Source organism: Polyodon spathula, chromosome 2 (assembly GCF_017654505.1).
Source record: "Polyodon spathula isolate WHYD16114869_AA chromosome 2, ASM1765450v1, whole genome shotgun sequence".
NCBI classification, from domain to species: domain Eukaryota; kingdom Metazoa; phylum Chordata; class Actinopteri; order Acipenseriformes; family Polyodontidae; genus Polyodon; species Polyodon spathula.
Window position 1 is genome coordinate 11,636,798 of NC_054535.1, and position 25,200 is coordinate 11,661,997.

General features: G+C 40.3%; 1 protein-coding gene across 6 annotated transcripts in view; it reads right to left on the minus strand.

The window, feature by feature from the left end:
- LOC121330123 (dihydropyrimidinase-related protein 1) overlaps positions 1-25,200 on the minus strand; it is a 36,616-nt gene that overhangs the window by 3,880 nt on the left and 7,536 nt on the right. For all 6 annotated transcript variants that reach the window (XM_041276419.1, XM_041276414.1, XM_041276429.1 and 3 more), the window contains 12 exons: positions 18,396-18,484; positions 17,039-17,223; positions 13,982-14,146; positions 13,224-13,285; positions 10,498-10,578; positions 9,613-9,681; positions 8,957-9,077; positions 8,317-8,473; positions 3,450-3,591; positions 2,007-2,177; positions 1,113-1,292; positions 366-531 (listed from right to left, as the gene is read on the minus strand). In XM_041276419.1, coding sequence (XP_041132353.1) covers positions 366-531; positions 1,113-1,292; positions 2,007-2,177; positions 3,450-3,591; positions 8,317-8,473; positions 8,957-9,077; positions 9,613-9,681; positions 10,498-10,578; positions 13,224-13,285; positions 13,982-14,146; positions 17,039-17,223; positions 18,396-18,484 — 1,588 coding nt within the window. The remainder of the gene's footprint in view (positions 1-365; positions 532-1,112; positions 1,293-2,006; positions 2,178-3,449; positions 3,592-8,316; positions 8,474-8,956; positions 9,078-9,612; positions 9,682-10,497; positions 10,579-13,223; positions 13,286-13,981; positions 14,147-17,038; positions 17,224-18,395; positions 18,485-25,200) is intronic.

The following is a 25,200-nucleotide window of genomic DNA, read 5'->3' on the forward strand; positions in this document are numbered from 1 at the left end:
AAAAAATAAATACATAAATAAAAATATATAAATATATACACTGCATTGATATTGTGGTCCTTCGAAGTATTTTCATATGTTATCATTTTTTCTATTTTTATTTTTTTTTTAATTTAAAGTTTAACCAGAGTAAGTACTGTACGTTTCTTCAACACACGCTCTGGGACTTTAAACCTCCATTAAGCTGACAAGACATGGTTAACATCTCATTTGAAGGACAGCACTGCTAACAGCACAGCACACCACTCCAAACAACACAAAGACATAAACACACCATGCTAGGGTAAGGCCAAATAGAATATAGCCAGGTAGAGTTTAAACTTGTTAGCATCCAATTGAGCTAGATAGCAACTGGCTTGTCCTACCTGATAGGCTGAAGTTGGACTGGTGAAGGTTCCTGACAGGTGGAGACTGGTTCTTGGTGGGAGATGATTTTGCAGATGGTGAAGGTGTGACATATTTGGGAGTGGCAGGAACATCATACACAGGCCCGTCATACATGCCTCTGGAGACACCAAGCATCTCCATCCTCTTGAGACACAAAAGCACGCCTTTGTTACTGTAGGCTGGTTATGGAAAATTAATGGATTCAATGCTAAGATAGGCCCTTGCCAAACACGGCCTCTGTCAAGAGGAAGTGCATGTGTATCTGGTGTTTAAACAGTGGTAGACTGGTCTGGCCATTTGTACTGAAGTGACACATACAAAGTTTGACTAAGAAGAATGATTTGGCTTCAGGACCCAAACAACCCCAACTTTCTTTAACCCTACATATATCAAATAAATATATGCAGCATTTATTTGTAACTGCAACATTCACCTCCCCTATGTTTGCATTTCAGTCACGCAGTGAATACATTGCAAACAAAAGTGATGATTTGTATTGAAGGTAAATGAATGACTTCTAACTCCAGCTACTAAAGATTTATAGTAAATTGAGTGATTTCATTGCAGAAATATTTATATTTTTCTAAAAGCCATCCAAAGGACCTTTACAGACGGAGAGTACAAAAACTTTAAGCATTTAAAAAAATACTTCATATAAATGAATGAAGGACAAACTTTTAACCAGACTACTGGAGTTACCAAATATGTGTGTGGAGCTGCAGTACCTTGTTCCTGGTCTTGATGCGTTGGTAGACATACTCAGGAAAAGGCTTCCGGGGAATGAAGCGCCCCATTCCCTGGTGAACGTCCAATTTGCCATCTTCAAACACAATCTTCCCCTGGCTGACAACCACCAAGGGGACCCCACGGCACTCAATTCCTTCAAAGATGTTGTATTCAAGAGCCTTCAAACAATTAAGGCAACAGCGTTTATTGTTGTTGAACAAAGCACTTATAATCAACAAAGCAATTATAATCCCTCAACTATGGAAATCCATTTTTTGTGCCATTAATGGTCTGTTTTAAAGTGCTTATTAAAAATTAGCTATCCCTAATCCTGACGCTGCATGCATTATGGTTGGAGTAAAGGCTGCCACACACTGGACACAATGAAATTCTTTGTGCTGATGAAACAACACTTCATTTTCTTCCTGGTAGAACATGTTCTTGGATGGAGAGCTATGATTGCCCTGCCCCTATGTGAGCATATTGGCAAAAATAGAATTCAATTATTTTCACAACTGACAACCAGGTCAGATCTTTTGATCTTTATGTAAGTAAATCAGGCAAGCCTGATTTTAATTTATGCAAATGTCTGAAAAAAAACATATTTTTCATAAACTGTGAGGTCAAACCTAGCAAGTGGAATTGACAGTATCTTCTAGAGAGGCCATGACCTTAATGGAAGGGGATGTACAGGTCAAGACTGTACAGAAATCATGGTCATACTCGCTGACACTTTGCCTGACTGTAAACGGTGCCATTGTCCCTTGTCCTTCTTGTCTTATGACTTTGTTTTTTGTTCTTCTAATTAAAAAAAAAAATAAAATCAATAAACCCGTTTTTTTCTTTCTTTGAACAAAGTTTACCTTTTGCTTTCCAAACTAAAATTTGCTTACTGAATTTTGCATTTTGGCTGAAATGGTCTTTATCTTGTCCGGATCCCAGATGACAATATCAGCATCTGACCCCACTGCTATCCGTCCTTTTCTGGGGTACAGGTTAAAGATTTTGGCAGCATTGGTGCTGGTCACAGCTACAAACTGATTTTCATCCATTTTACCTACAGCCTGAAAAAACAGAATCATGGATTAGTCTGTGGATTTCAAGAAAAAAATATTTTCTTTTATTGTGGAAGACAAGATCATCCATCCATTATATTCCCCAAGCCCATGTTTGGGGTATGTCTTAAAAAAAAATTATGAATTAACAACATGTAGGTTAGCATAAGGTAACACAAAAAACATTTGCCTGTTTTTATAACTAACAGTCTTTTTTAGTAGCATTATGATTTTTGAGTTTTAAAAGTTAAACATTTGTATGTGGGGAATTGTGAGCTATTTTGTGTGTGGGTCTGTCTTCATTGCAATCCATAACTTCAAACTCTCACAGAGGGTTTGTGACAGAGACAGAAATTTCTTGGTGATAAATCTCCCTCCCCGACCTGTGAGGGCGCTGTGTACAGGGAATAGAGTGCCCTGGGCTGGATGGCCAGACAATTCATTCCCAGGGTTAGGGGTAAGTCTGTCATCTAGAAAGGGGGTGGAGCTACGGTACACTAAATCATCTACCCGGAAGGGAAATGATGTGGAAGCCGTGGATTTGAGGAGCGGTTGCAATCATTAACCAAGGGGTCATGATTGACGGTATAAAAGGGGACATAGCAAAGTGATCTGTTCCTTGGTTATGGTTAAGCTGAACCAAAAGGAATCTTGTAGAAGAATCGTGAGTGTTTTGTTTGTTTGTCTAAAAATTCTACTTGTTTGTTATTATTAGATGGCTAACATGATCCGGAGCTGTCGCAACAGGCCAGCACTAAACCTGGACAACACTGTACCTTGGTCACAAATAATTTATAAATAACTACAAGCACATTAATAATCATTATGGACTTGTGAACGTGTGTATTTGTGTGTGTTCTACTGTGTTTATTATTTATGAACTGTGTCTTATTATTTCGGGAATGCAGACTGTTGTTTTGAAACAGTGCAATGCACGTTATCGTGTATTGCCTGGGATTATTCTTTGTGTTCGCCAGACCAGGATTATAAACAATAAAACCTGTTTGGATTGTGCACTTTGTTGTCTGTCTTCTGTTTCACAATCACATCATCACTACACCTGCGCACTGCAAACCACAAACCCAAATTAACACCTAATGTTACCTTAGGGTTAGGGTTTAGAGTTGGGGTTAGTCCAAGATTGATGCTAATCTGTGAAACCAGACAGCAATCATTAATTGTGAAGTAGTCATATTTTTCTATGAATGCCACAAAGGCATGAAATACACCGCAGTTTGATACAGTAGTTAGTTAAGGAGCAGAATATGAAATGGGTCTTACTACTGCTTTGTCCCAGACGATAGACATCCTCTCCTCAATCCCATTGGTCCCCTCCGGAATTAGAGTGAAGTTGTCTTTTCCAATGGCTTTCTGAGCAGTGCTGTAGGCACAATGTGCACTGCCTGTCACCTGCAGATCCCCACTAGGAAAGTAAAAGAACAGATATGATTGGGCTGCAAAACTGCACTGCCCAGTGTAAGGACCCCTGTCATACCTGTTAATGTTTTAATTAGTTATATGGTACAACACGTTTATCCAGTTTAGCAATGGTTGTATCTGTGTTAAATTACTGGCTATGGTTTTAATGTTCCTAACAAGTGAAGTAGAAGACAGCAATACAAAAGAGATACTAATCCGCAAGAAAATTCTTCTAGTCTAGTTTGTTAGAATTAGCTTCTGCACAGAAGGATGTCTTGCAACATTCTGTTGTTTTAAAGCTATTCCTAGTAAAATCTTTATTTGTGTGATTAATACTTAGCTAATGCATCAAAAGGTGTCTATTATTTTATTCGAGGTGTCATTGTGTACAGTTTGAGCAGCTAGAACCGTACAATGTATCTGCTATACAATGAGTACTCACTTATATTAACATGGTAAACGTTTACACAAATACACAGCAAGGTACTGTATGTATATTCGGCTGGAGCAAGGTGACAATGGTCAGAGGTTTGAAGATTCATCAAGGGAGAATGAAATGCTTGAGGGAGAAGGGACAAGGGCCTCGCCTTGATCAGTACTTCTTACGAAGTCAGTCAAGACAGTCAGTGGTGATGAGATCCAGTGACATGAAGCAAACCACAGTTCACAGGATATCAGCACCCCTGTCATAGATTTGAGGAGGACTTGTGTGGATACAACTAGTGATGAACCTAATGATCCTCATGAACCCGGTCAGATGAATCAGCATAAGATAGAAAAGAACCTCAACGGGCACAAGGCTGGACTTAAATGGCCAAGAGCTTGTGAGAAAACATGGATCTCAGTTTTACTTTGGAAAGGCTAAATGGAACAGTTGAAAAGAAGCTGGATAAATTTGGGGACATCATCTACGCATATGGAAGCGAGAGGTTTGGAATTGAAAAAAGGAAGGAAAAAGTTCAAACTATTCCTGGATTTTTCCTAGACAGCAGCAGGAAATTGAATGCTTAGTTAGAGAAAGGAGGCAGTTGAGGAAGCAATGGAGAAAAGCAGAACAAAGTCTTAAGGAGGGACTGCATCTGTTACAAAGGGTCATAAAAGATAAGCTTGTAACACTGCACAGAGCTTCTTTAGTTCCATGAATCCTGTGGAAATCGATGGAAAAACAGGTTGTATCAAGAGCATGTCAGCGAGCAGGTGGAGTCTTTATACCAAAAGAAAAGGATTCTACAAGCATCGGTCAGTTTCATCATATTCCCCTATTAAACATAGAGGGCAAGATTTTCTTCAGCATTATTGTGCAGAGATTGTCAACATACCTATTAAAGAACTGCTTCATTGACACTTCAGTACAAAAAGCAGGCATTCTGGTTTCCCAGGATGCTTGGAACACATCAGACATGTGACATTCCTGGATTTGGCTAATGCATATGGTTCAGTGCCACATGAAATTCTTTGGGCAGCATTTGATTTTTTCAGCTTACCAATGACAATAACAAATTTAGTGAAAGCCTACTTTGGAGATTTGCAATTTAGTTTTTCAACTTCAGAATTCAGCACTACATGGCAATGCCTAGAAGTTGGAATAATGGCAGGATGTACCATTTCTCCACTGGCTTTTACCATGGCAATGGAAGTAATTATTATGGCATCAAAATGGGTAGTGGGAGGAGAGCGCTTAGCTTCTGGAATGCGACTACCACCAATCCGAGCATACATGGATGACATGACAACAGTTACTACAACCATAGCCTGCACTAATCGGTTATTGGGCAAATTAACCAATAACATTGAATGGGCACGAATGCAATTCAACCCCACTAAATCAAGGAGCATCTCTATAATTAAAGGTAAATTAGTAGATAAAAGGTTCTACATTAATGGTGAGGTAAAACCAACAGTGTCCCAGAAACCAGTGAAAAGTCTAGGGAGATGGTACAACAGGGATCTAAAGGACACAGTTCATGTGGGAGAAGTTAGACAACAAGCAGTGGAAAGATTGAAGAGCATAGACAACAGCACTTTACCAGGCAAGGTAAGCTTTCAGTTTGGTCTACTGCCAAGACAGACTGACTGTGTACGAGGTTTCCTTGACAACAGTTGAGAAGCTGGAAGCTTTAATCAGTTCATATGTCAGGAAATGGTTGGGAGTTCCACGCTGCCTCAGCAGAGTGGGACTTTATGGTAAAGGATTACTGCAGCTAACAATCTCTGCTCTAACTGAGGAGTTTAAGTACACCAAAGTCCGACTGGAAATGACATTAGTAGATTCACACGACAAATGCATAAGGGAGGCTGCACCTGTGTTGAAAACTGGAAGAAAATGGAAAGCAAAGAAAGCTGTGGAAGATGCTAAGGCTGCCCTTTGAATCTGAGATATTACGGGGAAAGTTCAGCATGGAAAAGGAGGTTTTGGTCTCAGTTCACCTCCTCCTACATGTCACAAGGCAACCCCAGCTCAACGGAGGAAGCTGGCAGTCAATGAGGTACAAAAGCAGGAGGAAAGGATCAGGTGTGTAAAGGCCATTTCCCAGGCCAAGCAGGGAGAATGATGAGATGGGAGAGTGTGGAACAACGCAAGATCGGTTGGCAAGACCTGTGGACAATGGGACAGAGCAGGATCAGTTTCCTCATCAGATCAGCATATGATGTCCTCCCATCATCACAGAACCTAAACCTCTGGGTGGGTGAGAATCCCTCATGTTCTTTTTGTTCATCACCTGCAACATTAAGGCACATTTTGACAGGATGTAAGGTGGGTCTTAGCCAAGGATCGTTTACTTGGCACATTGACCAGGTGCTGCAATGTTTGGCCTTAGCACTGGAAGACAAGCGTAACCTGACCAATAGGTTGCCACCAGTTCCATGAAAGCATTACACACAAAAGACAATATTCCTCCGTCCAGGAGAGCAACCACCAAGAAAAGGTGTTAAAACCAAGCCTCGCCCAGGACAACTGGAAGCTGCTAGAGACTGGAAGATGCTGGCATATGTTGGCCAATGATTATTTTTCCACCTGAGATTGCCACCACTAACCTTCGACCAGACATTGTCTTGTGGTCTGGATCAGCACGCCTTGTTCATCTGGTAGAGTTAACAGTGCCATGGGAAGATGCTGTGGATGAGGCGTATGAGAGGAAGAAACTTCGGTATGCTCAATTAGCTGCTGAAGCGGAAGAGTGAGGATGGAGAGTCCAAGTTTACCCAGTGGAGGCGGGTTGTCAAGGATTTGTGGCACACTCTTCTCAGAAACGTCGGGTTCAGTGGTCAAGGGTTGCATCACACAGTGAAGAACTTATCTGACGCAGCAGAAAGGAGCAGCAACTGGCTGTGGTTGAGACGGAAAGATTCTGGATGGATCTCAAGCACAATAGAAAGAAAGCAACGCTGATGTACAGGTAAGTAAGCTGGGCTGAGCTGAGTGGGGGATGGAGGGAGGTGATGCTGGGATGCCAGAATCACTGTCAAGCCCTCTTGAGGTGTCGTGGGCTAGTCAATGAAACACAGAGGATGGAAGGTGCCCACTTGAAGACCGTAGAGATGTACCCTACTTAGCTCAATCCAGGTGGTTGTCATGCTGATGAGCTGGGGAGACCGCACTGGGTTGACCCCCGGAGCCAGCATCGCAGCCATTGTGTGTGCTGATGCACTGGGGAGGCAAAATGAGCTGATCCCTGGAGCCAGGATTACACCTTAGCAATCAACACCAGACAGAAAGATATCCACATCATCAGGTGGAAAACAACGCAAATGGATGGAGATGCAGATGGATCACATTAGTTTACTGCAAAGCTGTGTCTTAGTTGGTGTTTATCTTGGCGAGAGCCAATCAAATCAGCATGAAGTTCAACATCTATTCTCATGTAATGGAAATCATTATATGGCCAGCTGAGGCTAGATAGATTATAACATTATTATTAAAAGTATAGCATAATGGTCTGTATTGTTAAACACGATGCTATCCTAGGCATCTGGTTTATAAATATGTTTGATATTACTCATTTCACAAATAAGACAAACAAAACCCAGATGTGTCTAATTTATCACTAATTCATTGTATTTATTTTTGTTAACATGTGCTGCAGCATCTAATGCCTGTGATTGCTAAATTAAGAGACAGGTTATGTCAAGAACTAGATAGATAATCATGCATAGATTCTGAATTGGTTTTGAATCACAGCTCTCAGTGCAGATGAATGTTACACTGACCATTTCTACCAGATGAATGCAATTCTAAGCAAGCAATGACCTTAAAATATGCTCTTGATGATTAAGAAAGCAATGTCTTTACCAATATCACAGCTGTTAAATGTTTAAAGCACATGCCCTACAATCTATGTCAAGCTCACAAGTTTAATTTAGTGCTTCTTTGGCAAAGCCTTGTTTGTTGCATTTGCGAAGGATAATTATATCTGCTTCCTAGAGGTGCAAATATATGTGTGCCTTTTTGAACAAGGCAGATTCTGAACTCAATAACAACAAGGCTCTGAACCAAGGATCTTAAAACAAATGGATTGTGACATCACAGTTTTTACAAGCTTACTATTAAGAAGTAAACAAATCGTATTGAACGTTTGAACCAGGACAGCATTGTTGAATAGTGGCTCTGCCTGACGTACTCTTTGTTTCTATCAAACACATGAATGCAGTACTGATAGTGTGGAAACTGTTTTCCAAGGAGACCGGGCTAGAGATATCTCAGTATAGTTACAGATACTGTATATTGTACCAAGCCAAGAGTGAGTTGAGGTGGTCAGGTGTAGTAGGGTCAGGGCTCAATGGCGGTGATGTCACAAAGGCTGCCGCCTTCGACCAGTTTTTACTCCAGTAGTGTGTCCCGTCTGTCCCAAGACTGGCAGTCACTGGCTCGCCAAAAGCAACAGCTCCTGTTGTTTCGAGTAAAAAAAAAACAAAAAAAAAACAGTACCAATGTTTTTGTATTTTAGTTTTTTTGTGATGGATTTAAATGTATCATGAATGACAGCTCTGGATTGACGGCAATGTAAACTGAAATCCTGTATCCACAAGGCAAAGACATGGGAAAAGACAATATAACTTATCCAATCCAATCCTTGACTGCTCTGCAAATAAATAAAGCCAAAGAGGAATATTTTTGTTCATGACTCATGGGCACTAGGAATTGGGCTATGACACTAAAACATCACTAAACAAACAATGAATAAATGCTCTATAGCACTTTCACAATGTACTGAGGCCCCACTCATTGCATTCAATGCTATTTGCATAGTCACACACATTGCAGAACCCAGGTACACAATGATTTAACATGTATGTAACTAGGGGGGCATTTGTGCCCATTTCCAGTTCAGTATACAGCTTCACTATGAGGACAGGCTCACAGAACTCACCCTTCTTCCTCGCCTGTGCAATAATGTCAGCAGCACTCTTGCTCATCACCTTGGTGATGTACACTGGGCAGTTGATTCGGTTGCCTATCGTGATGGCACGGAAAACTGCCTCTGACTCCAACTGCAAGACAAAGACATGCAATCGCACTTTCCCTAAATGTGTCTCATCTCGGTGCTATTACCATGTTAATATGATACAGAGAGGAAAAGCTGTTCAGTCTGCGCCTTTTTACTAGTAAACTGGCTTTTCAAATTTAAAAGGATCATTCAACTCTATTCTAACAAATGAGTCTAGACTGTTAATTACCAATAATGCAGCTACTTCAGCTGTGCATAAATAGGCACTTCAATATGCAAAGTACAACATTGCTCTTAACACACCAAATCGAGTAAATATTAATGATACATCACTCTGAATGTTTTACCTCTTTTCATCACATTTTTTATATTACCATACACATTACTAAATAGATTCACTAAGCATTATATTATATTTTTTTAGTTGTTACTTTTAAGGAAAATAAGTGTGTCAGACATAGATCTTTATTCTGATTTCACTCCAACCCTGATGCTGTTCTAATACAGAGAGTCAGGGATGGTACCACAAGTCATGGATGGTATTGAATGTGACTCTTGCAATTTCCAAAACCTCTTACCTCTTCAGGTCGGCTCAAGACATGTCCTTCAGGTCCAGTTATTCCCATGCTGAGTATCTTATTTTGTTCCTACAGTAGGTAAGAATTCAGCTTTGTAACATTCACAGCAGGTTATCACTGAACACAATTAAGAAAAAAAAGGGCATTTGGTGGTTTTCTTAGCTTCAGATAAGAAATATCTACCAAGCTTCTTAAAGTTAAATTGTTTTGGGTTTCTATGTTGTTTCAAGGCAACATTATTCAGAGGCACTGAATATCAGACTTCAGCCGAAACTAGGAAATAAAGGACATGAGCACAACTGCTGGTATGATGCGAAAGACAATAGTTGCAGACTGGCATGTGAAAGATAGTGTGCAAACTTTGTTTACAGTATATGAAGTAAAGGTGCAATTAAAATTCTGCTAAACACTATATAGCCAGTGGCACTGGGACCATTTTTAAAATGGCGGTGCTTTAAAGCCACTGAATAAAACTGTAACTCCTGTATATGATGGAAGCCATGCGAAGCCAAGGGGGTGCTGCTATATCCCCAGCATCCCTAGTTCCAGCGCCTTTGTCTACAGCTATGTCTTCTTTCTTAGTTTCTATTCATTTTCATTTTAGTTGCTCCTCTATACGTTTGATCCATCAGCAGCAGGAAGAGGATGAAACACAAATAGTTTTAAGTTTGTTTGTTTCGGTTTGATTTGAGATAGAAGAGAGCGGTGCAGAATTTGAAGTAGGTGCTTTTAGAGGCTGTGATTAAGTGTATATATAAATACTACCCGATTGTCTTAACTGCATTAGTGCAGCGGTACTTAACCATAACCCTAAATATACTCCTGGGGTGACTAAGTTAACACTACTGTACAGTTTAATTTAAACAAACAACACTTTGTTTTTACCTGAGCAATCAAGTCTCCATTCTCAGCATGCACTTGCACTACAGCACCAAGGCCCTTCAGGAAAGTGAAAGCTTCATAAAGCTGGCGAAGAAAAAAACACTGTGAAAGCACTGTGAATTGAAGTGCCACGGCAACAATGCAGCAATAACAATATAAGTTAACAGAGATGTCAGATTGTGTGGTTTGGGTGAGAGGACTTTAAAGTGAAGCTTATACTGCAGACACTCGACACACAATGTATTAGCTTATTATACTCAGGGACATAAATCTAACTTTGCTCTATGCACGAGATGACACCTGGAGATAAGAAATGTTCTGGAACTTTGACAAACCCTTCACAGTGGTTGGTTCATTTCTCTGACGTGATTTATAAGGTGGCTGATTATTGTCAGGTTTTATTTTGATTGGGCTGCATTTCTCATTTGAATTGAATTTAAACTAATTGCCTTTAGTATGTTTTACAGGCACAGCAAAATAATACTGTACCATGCAACAAAGCTTTCATGCTGTGCTGTTATTGTCACTGAATAGAACAGCTGAGCCTCCCAGGTATGTGTATTTGTAGTGGTTTAGCCCATGAATAACATGCTGTGCAGCTTCCCCATGTCGTTTGGACTGCTATAGCTTCTTACTCAGCTGCTGTCCACTATTAACACTACTCTGCAGCTGTGCGTTCCGATTCTAAACACCAATCACCAGCTTCCGTATCGCCTGGGCTACAAGCAACTGCACATCATCCCCCTGGTTCCTCCGAAGCCTGGACTCTGCTGTTCCACATACCCAGAGTTCTCCCCCTTTGCTTTTCTTGTTTAATGCATCTGGACTTCTCATTCAGTCTGTGTCTGAGAGATTTCAACCTAGAATCAACCTACTCAGTTCACCTCACTTGCACGAAACTCTCCGGTGGCTTTGGCCCAAGATATACTTCTTGAAGACATTATGAAATCTCTTCAGTTATAAAGGGTAGTAATGAGCATCATGAAGCAATTCTGTGTTTTTTTATTTATTGTATCAGTCCTTGTGAGTTTGAATGGATTTAATTACAAAATTAAACAATTGTTTTTTTACTTTTTTCTACCCCTTTCTGGCCACCCTTTGTTATTGTTCAAAATAAACAAAGGTAATATTTTGTCTGCAATATAGTCTGCGAAAGGCTTATAAATACTGACTTGGAAGTAGCCAATGGAAATAATATAATTTCACAGCTGACTAAGCATAGACCCCTTCTCCCCTCATACCTAATGGCAATTAACAAATGCATGTGCTTGCTTTCGTGATATCAGCATTAATTACCTAATTTACTTAATGGCAAACTATAAATATCTGGCATAACCTGACTATTCATAATCATAATCAACACACAACATCTGTGGACGGAAGCTCTAGAGTTCATATGAGCAGTGCAGTCAATGAACGCAAATTATTGTATTATTCCTGATCTTAATTCATTGGCCTTACAAAACACATCCTCAGGGAACATGTCGGTTAGCTATATCTAGAGAGTCTGACAATTTTTTTGTGTTCACATGAATAGTGACTCTGTACCTTGCTTCTTGACATTTAAATTGGCATTCCCACTAAATCCTGCCTTCAGAGTTAAGATACTGGCTTATAATCTGTTTTATTTGACCCTGCATTAAGCAGAATCTCTTATTTAGTCTTTAAGGTTGGATTCCAGTTATCCAGTTATACAGACGTTAATAGATTTTTAAATTTCATATAGAGGTGGAGTTTGGTGAAGCTGAGAGAATGGTCTCGCTCAGCATTTAATAACGAACAGACGGACAGAAAATAAAAGGTTGTAAGACAAACAAGGCACAGGACATGGCATTCGTAGCCAAAACAAAAAGACAAAACACGGTGAACTTCTATTATTATATTTATTACAATTACCTCCGTCTCCAATCCCGTTCTCCACTCACTGAACATACAACCCGAGTGAGTGAAAACATGCTGTTTTTATGCAGCTGTACCGAGACTCGACTGCTAATCAATCATTCAGTTGGAGTCTCGGTACAACTGCACGTGAATTAATAAAGTGCAATTCCCCGTGCTCACATATTACTACATTTTACTTGCACGTGAAGTGCTGTGCAATCCTCGTTCCTAAATACAAATATACATTTTAAACACTCGTGTTACACAGACCCGTTTATATCCCGTGTACCATTGACTATACACCAGCATTAACACACAACACAAAATACACACAGGGGCGGGGCACTTTGCCACAGGCATTCAGGGGTCTAGTAGGAGTCTTGTTAAAAAAAGGCTCAGTATCCAGTGACAGATATAGATATATATGCAAATGGTAATAATTAATAATAACAGGCAATTTGACTTTTTTGCCTGATCTCCAATACTGCTCTCAAGCCAATCACATCTTTCCACCCAAACAGACCTATGCAGTTGGCGTCACCTCGCTATAGAGCCCAGGAAGAGACAGCTCACACTGGGCAATTGATCTGTTGGGGTCCCCGCTTTACCCATTAAGTTCATTCAGATTTTTTTTAAAGAAAAATTATTTGGTACTTAATGGGTCAAACAAAACAATATGAATGCACCCTCTGAGGGTTACCTTATTTAAATGCAGTACTTTCAACTGAATGACAGATAATTGGTAGAAACTGTCATATTGCCACAAGCGAAAATACAAGAAGTCCCAGCGCTGAATGTAAAAACCTCACATGTTTTTAAAGATATGTTTCTTAAATATTCCTTCTTACCTGACTGTCTGTCATGTGGAACCCCTCAGTGTATGCCATGTAAACCTGGAAGGAGGTGATACCTGTTCAAGCAAAATCAGTCACATGCTCATTAAATAACATTTTTATTTGAATTCCCAACTCAAATTTAACAAATATTCATGTCAAGGTTAATCTGGTGTTGGGACTTTGTAGAACAGTGCTGATTACCAATAATAATGAAAATGGTAAAAAATCAATTAATGCAGATCATACAGATGGAATCACGGAAACAAAGCAATGGCTCAGCCAGGTAGCTCTCTGAACCGCTCGACCGATAAACCAGACGTCAACCTATGCACTATGTGGGGAACTGTATTATTGAGTTGTCAAGGCCATTCTATAATTCATTCATTAAGTCATTCATATCATAATGAAGATTGACGGATGCAATGGTAAAGCAGGTTTTCCTCACATTTGATATCTGTAAATGGCCCCCAGTGGCCACTTTGGAGAGGATATAATTAAGTTTTGTTTATTGCCATGGTTCCTGTTTATGAGTCCATTAGGCCACTGAGTAACTCCCTTGGGCAATATAACTTAACTAGCGCCAGCCTCAATTAAATTATATATATTCAATTGGTATGGGGTACTCCTCTGTGGGATGCTTAATTCTCAGGGTTAGTAATCAGCATCGTAAATATCTGTATTCCAGATACTCTCGTTTCCAGAACACTTCTTGCATTGAAATGTAGTGAGTGTCTCATTCCATGTAACATGAAGCTGTAAGCTGTACTAACCTTTATCTTGCACAAGGATCTCCAGCTCCTCCTTGACCCCCTCATGCCACTGGGTGATGTCCACGTGGAGGGAGTAGTCACAGCATGACTTCTTGTCTGCAGCTTCGTGCCACTTCTCAAAGGCAGCCAGAAGACTCCCCCCGGGCTCTGGGACAACATGATCAACTGAAAATAACAACAACAAATCCATGTTAGTCATTAAACTCACCCCCACCCCTACCCCTAACTTCACAGGAACTTTCAAACAGCACCGTTTTTAAGTTGAGGGATTACCGAAGTACATATTATGAGAAGTTCTTAAAGAAATGTAAAGAGACTCTACATTTCGAACCGATTAAAACTAGTGGCAGATGTTTTGTATATGGGTGCAGTGGCCTTAAAATGTCACAATTAATTTTGTCAAACTACAGTACATGGTGCGGAACTACGCATCAATAGCTTTCTCGGAAAGTGAATAAAAGCACTGCTTTTGTAAACAACATAATAATCTTGCCTCTGACAGTGAATGACACAACAACAAACTACAACCATTTCGATTTATATATAGCATCTTATCATGTGCAGACCTGCACATCTAAAGGCACTTTAAACAGTTTAAAACATATACAATATCGAAAAGAGAAATAAGCAAACCAGTAATAAAATCAGGACCTAAACACAAAAGCCAGATGTGGCTATAAAAGCTTCTGAAGGTCCCTTACCAAATGTGAGACAGAACAGATAAGTCTTCAGACCTTTTTTTAACCTACCAACTGACTGGCAGTTCCAACAGGGAGATTATTCCATAGCACAGAAGCCAGACTAGCTTTGATAAAATGCAACTGGCCTTATATGACTTGCGTCTTTTGCTGAACATTGATAAAACTAAACTTAAGAATTTAATAGAATAAATTCGACAGATTCTATTAACAGTGTTTGCAAAAATGTTACTTCTATAAATATTTAGGTATTTAGCTGGACAGTGCTTTGTCTTTTAAAATCCATATTGATAAAGTTCAACCTAAAGTTAAATCTAGAACTGGTTTTCTATTTCGCAATAAATCATGTTTTACATATTCCGCTAGGTATACTCAGTCCAGATGTCTGTGCTTCCAGAACTGGATTATGGTGATATTGAACACTGAACACTGTGTCTACGGATGTAAAAATGAATACCACGAGTTAAGGCTGGAGCAAGATCTTTCCCATAGTGCTGAGTCAATTTTGAAGGCCATGGGTCAGGAGAACAGGTTGTGGGCTTAGATTTAGTAATCAAGTCAAGAATGTCATCTCGGTTAGTACAGGAGAAATGGATAAGTTTTGGTGTATTGGGCAACAGTGTGGACGGAGGACAAGCGTAATTTCCAGAATTAGAAAAGGAATGTATAATGGAGTCAACCTTTTCCTTGAAGGAGGAAACAAAGTCAGTATCACTAAAAGGTGATGGTGTATTTGGGCAAGTATCTGAACCAATTAAAGGTAGTAAAGTAGGAAAGTGACAGTACCTCAGAAAGGGCAAGAACATAGTTGTATGTGTATGTTCTTCCCACTTTGCTTTACAGACCAAAAGACCAGTAGATCGCCATTTACGCTCAATGTGACGACCCTGGGCTTTTACTTCATAAAGCTGAGGAGTAAACCAGGGGGAGTACCGATCAGAACAAATTAACCTAGACTGTAAAGGTGTCACAAGATGTTTGTGATAGAATTGTTATAAAGATCAACTGCATCATCCCCTAATAGGGGAGATGTAGAGAGTTGGGGATCAAACATGTTGATAAAGTCCAAAACAATCAATGACACTGAGAAAAGAAGCAACAGGTGGATAAGTGGGCGAGTCCACATGAAGATTGAAGTCACCCAGGATGATGAGTCTAGTGGTAAGCAAATAAAGCATAGTTAAATGTGAGAACTCAGGATAAAAAGTAAAATTATCTTTAGGTGGATGATAAAGTACCACAAGAATAATACATAATGGAAATGCAAATTTTACTGCAAGATATTCAAAAGAGGAATAGTTGTCAAAAGATAGGGAAGGATTTAAAAATTCCACCACCCCATCCTGAATTACGAGGTTTGCCAGATACGAGGAGGAGAAATCTCCAAGACAGTGGCAAGTGTCAGTGAAAGCTACAAAGTCAAACCCATTTCCCAAGATATATTGGTTAAGGGTGCGATTTGACGGGGGTGGTGGTTCCTGGCTCTGCTTTTTTTTTAATTAAGTACAGAACCGGGGATTAATAATATAAAACCTTAGTTTTTCCTAAACAGTTTTTTTTTTTTAAAGCCTTGCTGTTTGAAGCTGTAAATGCCTTTTGATCTTCATGGTGTACTGTTGCTAGGGTCCCGCTGGTTACTAAGGAATTATCCCTGCTTTTTCTCCAACTGTCTCTCAGACACTTCATACATATATATATATATATATATATATATATATATATATATATATATATATATATATATATGGAAATTATCATAATTTATAACATAAGTGTAGTGTAGTGTAGTGTAGTGTAGTAAGGTCAGAGATTAGGGGAAGCTAATACATTGATAGGTGTTGTAATTTACACATGAAAGCGGGCATAATAAAATGGCTTAAAACTGAAACATGCACACCACTTTATCCTACTTTATATGTAAAGTTAGAACCACATCCATACACAACTTTAAAATACAAAGCCTTAACGTCCTCTGTATTTTAACAGCATGTTTGCTGAGTATCTATATGAAACAGATTCTTAGTGAGGGATCAGTTCAGTCTATACACCCATATAATTGCTGGCCTTGTGCAGCTAACCCACTCGCCCCCTTAAACAATAAAACGTTTCAGTACAAACATGTCTAAAGATCTGATTTTCAAAACTCACTGTTATCAATTTCGAAAGTAAAAATCTACATTGCTGCTGCATTTCAACTTTAATTTAATTTTCTGTTTCGCTCAGTCGAGTGGTGTTGTTTACGTCAATTGCAAACATGTGATTTATGCATATATAAGTTACCAAGCTTTAAAAACCAGATCCACTTCTTGAATCCACCAATTGTATTATTTGCAAATCAGACACACTGTTGTAATCTTACTAATCATGGTGGTTCCTCCTGCCAGTGCTGCCATGGTCCCTTGATAAAAGTCGTCCACAGTTGTTGTTCCATGGTATGGCTTCTGCAAGTAAGTGTTCACGTCAATCCCACCTGGGAGCACCATCCGCCCATTGGCCTCTATGGTCTTCACTCCACCAGGGACAATCAGGTTCTCCCCAATTTGTCTGGAGGGGAAATACGATTCATAGTTACTATATGCCATCAGGTTTTTATATTGAATGTCTGAACTTGTGCATTTAGATCCCTTTAAATCCATCTCTCTCTCAAGGTTAAAAATTAATCATATACTATCTTTCAAGAGAAGTTGTCACAGCATTTTTTTTCTTCACCCATATACTGTATATGCATTGTGCAAGCATTGTAGACAATTATTTTTACCACTGGTTCAAATTTTAAGCAGATTAAACTAGAGTCCTGCAATGGGTCGGGTACCCACGTGTGACCCGTAAAAGCGGGTCAGGTTGGGGTCGGAATGTAAACCATTTCATTGTTTGCGGTTCACGTGCAGATAATAAAATAATAATTTTCGGGTCAACTCTGGTCTGAATTGAAATCGCCAAAAACATTTTCTGTCCTTTCAGCGTCTGTAACCATTTCCTAAAAATCATATTATTAGGTAAATGTGCTAAAGCAGGAGGCGATCATCTGACAAAGCAGTGTTCTCGGTTTGTTTTGCCGCTTGCCACTTGTTTGATACTTCACAAGATCCTTTTATCATGCCTGCTTGGTGATAGTAAAAACGCCTGTGGATGAGGTGAAACAAAAGATAGCGCAGGGTTTATATCATGTAGTGGATAATAGTCTGAGAGGTAAATCAGAAGTGTAGAATTCTTTTACAATCATAGCAAATTAAAATAATGAACATGTGACTGGATTCTGTTTTTGTGAACAACAGCCACAAAACTGGCACATCTCTGCGAAAGCACAGGTGTAGCTCCTTTTCAACTGGTGGCACAAAAGGAATGTATTTGATAGTAAAGTAAGCAGAGACAGTTAGTACATTACATTGTTAAAATATATCCAGACCACTAGAGAAAGCTACCAAACTACATATCTTATTGTATAAACTCAATCTGTGGAGAATGGTATACCTGTGTGTGAATGTGAGCGCGTGAGAGAGTCAGTCGGTGCAGGCAGTAGATAAAGGACAAACACTAGCGGGGTCGGGTTGCAGGTCTTTTTAAAGCGGGTCGGGTCGGGTTGCGGGTAAGAAGGCGGTGTGGCAGCGGGTTGCGGGTCGTGTCCTGTAGTAGCGGGTCCGGGTCGGAAGCGGTGCATATATTGTATCGCCATCATCATCATCAAATCACTGAGTTACAGGTAGCTGAAAACTTACTTTATTAACCCATCTTCCAAATAAATATCTGCATAGAAGGACTGATCGTCGTTGATGATTCTGCCTCCTTTGATAAGCAATCGGTCACTCTAGAAAGCAAAAAGTAACATATTCATTATCATCACCATCATCCTTTCCCAGGTCTATTTTTCTCCATTGTTTTTATCGGTCCCAAGACACTTTTATGATTTTATCATCACAGGGATATTTTAATTTGCTATGCAGTTCTCCTTTGTCATAAAGCTTATTATAATGCAGAATGATGGAACAGTTATGGATGGAACCCTGGTTCCCTGAAAGAGAAGATGACCAACAACTTTTAGGATATGCCTGCCACAGGTCAGGTATTTACTGAGCATTTTATGTCCCAGCTGCTGATAGGCACCTCTGGGGAGTGACATCCTCAGTCCCACCTACCGAGGGATTAAGTAGTTACTCCGTAGAGATCACATTCTCTTTGCATTAAACCCATGAATGCGAGAGATGCGACCTCACAAGGTTTGTTGGTTGTCTTCTCTTTCACAGAACCATCTGTAACCTATCGTTCTCTTTCAATTCGAAGACGACCAACAACCAATACTTTTAGGAAAGTATATCAAAGCCATCACGAGGGAGCGTGAGCGGGCAGCATATGAGGGACGTCTCGCTACAACCGAACTAATCTTTGTGGTGTGAGTGTGAAACCTCAAGGACCCTTGTCCACATTGAATTGGTAGAACCTGGTGAATGTGTACGGAGTAGCCCAGCTAGCCGCAGTACAGATATCAGTCAAAGAGGCACCTCTGGGACTCCCGAGTGGCGCATCCAGTAAAGGCGCTCCACGTGGAGTGCAGGATGCACCCTATAGCCTGGAGATCGCTGGTTCAAGTCCAGGTTATGCCATCGGCAATCGTGGCCGGGAGTTCCCAGGGGGCGGTGTACAATTGGCCAAGTGCCGCCTTAGTGGGGAGTGGAAGGGTAATCCGCGGTTCACTGCGCACCAGTGACACCTCAGCCTAAAGGGCGTCTGTGGGTCTGCTGTAGAAGCCACTTAGATATGTTTTGGAGGACCTGTGTGTCTGCCGCCATTTCCTGAGTCGGGACGGGAGTTGCAGCGGTGATAAAAAATAATAATTGGGCATTCTAAATTGGAGAGAAAACTAGGGTAAAAAATAATTGGTGATGACTAAATTTTAAAAAAAAAGAGAAAGAGGGCCCATGACGTAGCCACTGCTCTGGTAGAATGTGCAGCCACCCTCTCAGGTGGGGGTAGGCCTGCATTAGTGTATGCAGTCAAAACTGTGTCCATAATCCGATGGGACAGTCGCATCTTCAAGAGGGCTTGACCCACAGTCCTTTCACTATGACAGACAGCTGGTCAGACTGATGCAGCACTCTCTTCCTATCCACATAACCGGGCAGAGGAAATTCAATCTCCGATCCTCCTCTGAAGAAAATGTTGGGAAACAGAAAGCTCCTAGTTCTGATTGGTTAAAGTGGAAAGCCGTGGAAAGCACCTTGGAGAGAAAAGCGGGGTTCGTAACAACACCCTGTTTCCATTATCCCACACCCTGTAGCTCACTAACCTGCTTAGCGGAGCTGATGGCTAATAGGAAGGTTGTCTTCATAGAGAGATACTTCAACTATGTGGCATATATAGGCTCAAACTGGGCCTTAGTGAGAGCCTCCAGTACCACATCCAGACTCCACTCAAGGAGGGCGTCCTTTCTTGGAGGACGTAGCCGCCGAGCACCCTTTAGAAAATGGGTCACCAGCATATGAGCACCTGGAGACAATAGGGACATGGCATGCAGACATAGCTGCTAGGTCTTGCAGAAACTAAAATAGTTGCTATAGGGCAATTGATGGGATCATGACCTCTGGTCATACATCAATCTTGAAAATATATCCACTTACATGCATACAGTGCCCACATGGAGGAGGCCCTAGCATTCTGTAGTGTACTGACTACCACGTCTGAGAGCCCTAAGGCGGAGAGATGGTCCCGTTCAGGGGCCAGACCCACAGTTGGAGTTTGCCCGGTTCTGGGTGCCAGAAGGTTCCTCTCGTCTAACTGAGGAGATCCATGTGCAGCAGGATCTCCCATGGCTGGCCTGGCCTTGCAGCAGCTGGCAAAGATTTGTGAACTAGATTCTTCTGGGCCATTTGGGGGCCACTAGGAGACCTGTCACCCCTTCTCTCCAAACCTTCTCTAGGAAGGCTGGGAGCAATGGTATTGGCAGGAATGCATATAGGAGTGTTCTGGGCCACTCATGCGCTAGAGTGTCAACACCTAGTAGACCTCCTCAGCGGTGGAGGGAGGACCATAAAGGGCAAAGAGTTGTCTCTGCTGTTCCCAAATGCACTCTACGTCCTGGGAGTGGAGTCGCCATTATGACGGACGCAGATCCTCCCCGGATAGGAAGTCCGCCGCCCAATTTACCACGGGAGATGAACAGCCTGGAGATGTAACAAGTGCCTCCTTGCCCAGGTCAGTAGTCGAAAGGCTATGCGGTGCAACCCCGGAGACCGAAGTCCTCCCTGGCGGTTGACATATGCTACTACTGACATGTTGTTTGTGCGGACAAGAACATGTCTTCTCTGGAGCACTGTGAGGAAATGCTGGAGAGCGAAGTTAACTGCTTGCAATTCCAGCACACTTACTGTATGTGTAGGGATGTCCAACGACCCAACCAGGATCCGCGGACTCCTCTGCCAGCTTAGACCACACGCCAACTAGAGTTGGATGCATCTGTAGTCACTACCTGATGGCTGTGGATCACTCCCATCCTTACACCCTCGCGGAGGTGAGGGGTATGTCTGAGGGGTATGTCTCCACTGGGGGCACCGAAGCACCGAGGCACTGACGGCACCGAGGGCGCCAAAGCACCGATGCACTGAGGCACAGAAGATACCGAGGGCACTGAAGGCACCAAGCACCAGGGGTAAGCATTAAGGTTGCTGGGTCGGTGTCTAGTCTGGACTGCGTGCAGTCACACAACCGGAGCAGCGCATAGGTTACAGCAGCGTGGAGCACAGCCTTCAGCAAAAAAAAAAGAGACAGAAAGAGAGATCTTTTTTTTTGTACCTACGCATCGAGGTGGGTAGTCAATGTATGCCACTCTACTAGTTGTGGGCTAAGAGATGAGGGGAGGAAGCACACGTTGTAGATTATTATTTATTTTTTGACAAAAAACAACACACACACACTCACAGTAGAAGCTGTAGGGTTGGGTATGCAATTTTTTTTTTTTTCAAAGTCAGCCCAGCGGGGGCGGCACAGCCGGGTCCCAGCGGAGGAAGAGTCTCTCTTTTCTCTCTTTGTTTTTTTTTTTTTTTTTAGCTGCAAAAAGCAGATAAATGTAGGCTGTTGAAATAAATAAAGGTTTGCTTTTTTTTTTTTTTTTAAACGGAGCGTAGTTGCGCAGCGTTTGCTCTGATTCCGGTAACTGACAAGCTGACTTCCAGCAATATTTGCCGCGGCAATAGCAGAAAACTCAAAGTGAGAGCTCTTTTACAAAGATACAATCACGCAACTGGATTGGTTAGATTATACCCACCTGATTGTGAGAAGCAAAAGAGAATGTGATCTCCGCTTATGCAGACTACTTACTACTTATTCCCTCGGTAGGCGGGATCGAGGACGTCACTCCCTGGAGGGGCCTATCGGCAGCTCTGACATAAAATGCTCCGTAAATACCTGACCTATGGCAGGCAAATCCCAAAATTATTGGTAGTTGGTCATCTTCAAATTGAAAGGGAACCAATTTTAAGGTGGTATATGGTCAGAACTCCCATAATGCCATTACACTAGGACCTTCGTTTTCAGCTGTGGTCCCTGACTATAACGGGGGAGCACGGTATCTTCCAGATTCATCACTTCTATATCCAGAACTTACCTATTGTACCATGACCTGCACAGCCACTTATCTGCCTGTTTTTAAATCAAATTGAGCTTTTTACTTTGTTTTTTGCTGCTTTTATAAAAGCATCACTTTAATTATTGTAATCATAACACTGCTGATTGTCTGGTGTGGGTTGTAATTGGTGGATCTAATAGGGGAAAAGGCAGAATCTGATTGTTTTGAATCTTTTGATGCACCGTCACTGAGGTGGTCAAGGGAGGCTACAGGTAGTCATTAAGACAGCATTACTGGAATAAGGAAGTGCAAGGGAAATGTGAAGATTTGGCAGTTTGGAAATGGGCTTTATAAAACAGTTCAAGGTACTTTGCCAGGTCATAAGAAAGAAGACTCAAAATTTCAGCAACATCACTCAGAACGGCAAAGCAAAACAATAAGGCAAAGTAAAAAGAAAACTGTCAAAATGTAATTTTAAGGTACCTGTTATTTCTAAATAAAACAATCGCAAATTTGAACTGGGAAATTATATATATATATATATATATATAGGATATATTATATATATATATATATATATATATATACATACACACACACACATACATATTATATATATATATATAGATAGATAGATAGATAGATAGATAGATAGATAGATAGATAGATAGATAGATAGATAGTAATCATGGACTCTCACCTGTTAACAATAATTGGTGACAAAAGGTTAATTAGGTAACATGCTAGTTAACTCAGAGAACACCTAACAAAGACACTTTTATACTTAGGCCAGTGTTCTAACACCATGTTATACACATTTCAGACTTTTAACTGACTTGGGCTTCAGACTGAAATCCCCTTGCTTTGGGTGACCATTTCATTGAAATTGACAAGATTTACATTTTTATTTAAAAATGTAATTGCAATTCACTTATGATTATCAGCTTATATACGTACACGTATCGTATAATGAAATATTAAGTGTTTATAGACAAGCTTATACAGTTAAAAGCACAGATAATCTTGAAAAACATGGTTTCTAGCAGGTGTACTCAAACTTTAGACTGGTACTGTGTGTGTGTGTGTGTGTGTGTGTGTGTGTGTGTGTGTGTGTGTGTCTATATATATATATATATATATATATATATATATATATATATATATATATATATATATATATATATATATGGATATAGATATTGGAAAATTAAATCATTTAGCTAAACTTTAATTAGATTAATATGAGGTATCTTGCATAAACTAAATGGAATACTTGATATTAAGTCGATGTATATGTTCTTTTTAATGACATACAGAAATACAGTGTTTTCTAGTAGTCAGGTATACAGTAGAGCATAGATATTTACTGATATTATCCCTTCAGAATGATAGGACTAACCCAAGCACTACCAATTATGGAGCATATAATTCATGGGCCTCTGATTAGCTAACTGCCAAAATTATTGAAATAATGACATTTTCCTTTCGATGAGAAGCACTGTGGTGCAGAGTGCTGTTTATTAAGCTGTGGGAGCAAAAGAACAGGTTGTCCTTGAGTTTTGCATCTCATTATTAGCATTAGTATTAATATGACCGTATTTACTTGTATAGAAAATATTCAGATGGTCCCCTCCATTAATGTTATTTGTGCAAATGTAGAGATATATCTTTATTCTTGTTAACCTGAATGATAATCTTAAGAGGGATTTTATTAAGGATAGAAAGATTCCTGAAATACTTCCAAATGAAATATTACATAGAATATGTGAAGTACATTTCCTCTAGCCCACCACAGAAGGTGTTCCACAGAAAACAAAGCTCATGTTGTGATTAAACAGATGACAGCAGTACGCTAAAATAAACCTTGGCAACGTAATGATACAATATAGTTCAAATATGTGAAGTTCTTGGAATCATTTGGGGGATGTTCTGGTATCTCAGTTATTATCATTATCATGATGCTATCATTATCCAGCTAGTGATCTCTTCTTTTCACCCAGATTATTTTCTACCACGTTTTTAAACTCCTGCTGCTTTTTGTAATTACAGCTCTTATTCACACAATGCTTTAAAGGCTGCAATATACTACTGATGGTTGCATGACTCCACCTTCTCCATGGGCTTTGATATTTGGGTGAATAAACAGTGCTGCTTGCTGCTCCTATTTCACTTGGAATGGAATGGAATTGCTCTGTACCAAGTCTGAACATCATTAGCATTTTCATCATTCTACACATGCTCTGTCCTAATATCTACCCCTTCTATTGCAATTTCACAGAACCAGATTATAGGCAAAGTAGTCCAAGATTAGTGCTAATCAGAGTCTATGAAACCAGACAATTATTTAGATTGGCTTTCATGAAGGTCTGTTGATTAAAACCATGCATCTAAATGCTGCAGCCCTTTTAATAGTATATTATTCCTTTATATTTTTTACCCATGTTGAAAGTCACTTGTTTTCTGTATTCCTTACAATAAAAATGTTCTGTCCATGTTGCATGCATTGACAGAAGATCAAAAAATGAATTGGGGGTGAGCTACACAAGGGTTTGCAGTGTATTTACTTTGCGAAAAAGCCTAAAATACTCTTATATTATATGAAGCTGTAACTAAAGGTACAAAACAGATTTATTCAACTGTCATGTTTGGATGTTGCATTAGTATAATTCCCAATTTGCTTTAGGAATGCTGCCTGCACATTTGAAGGCTTTGACATGAACAAAATTAAGACAAAAGGTTACAAACATGCCTACAAGCAATTGTCAGTGATTGTAGAAATGTTTTCTATCTCCAACAGACCAACCCTTTTGGAGAAGGCTTTCCTGTTGCTGTACTTAGTGTGTGATAGAGGACCATCATCGCTGTTTTAAAGGGTGTTTCAGAGAATGTATCAGGGCAGTCTAATGAAAAACAGCCTGGCGCCTGTGTACTGCAAGCAGAATTGTTTTACAAAGTAAGTCTCCATT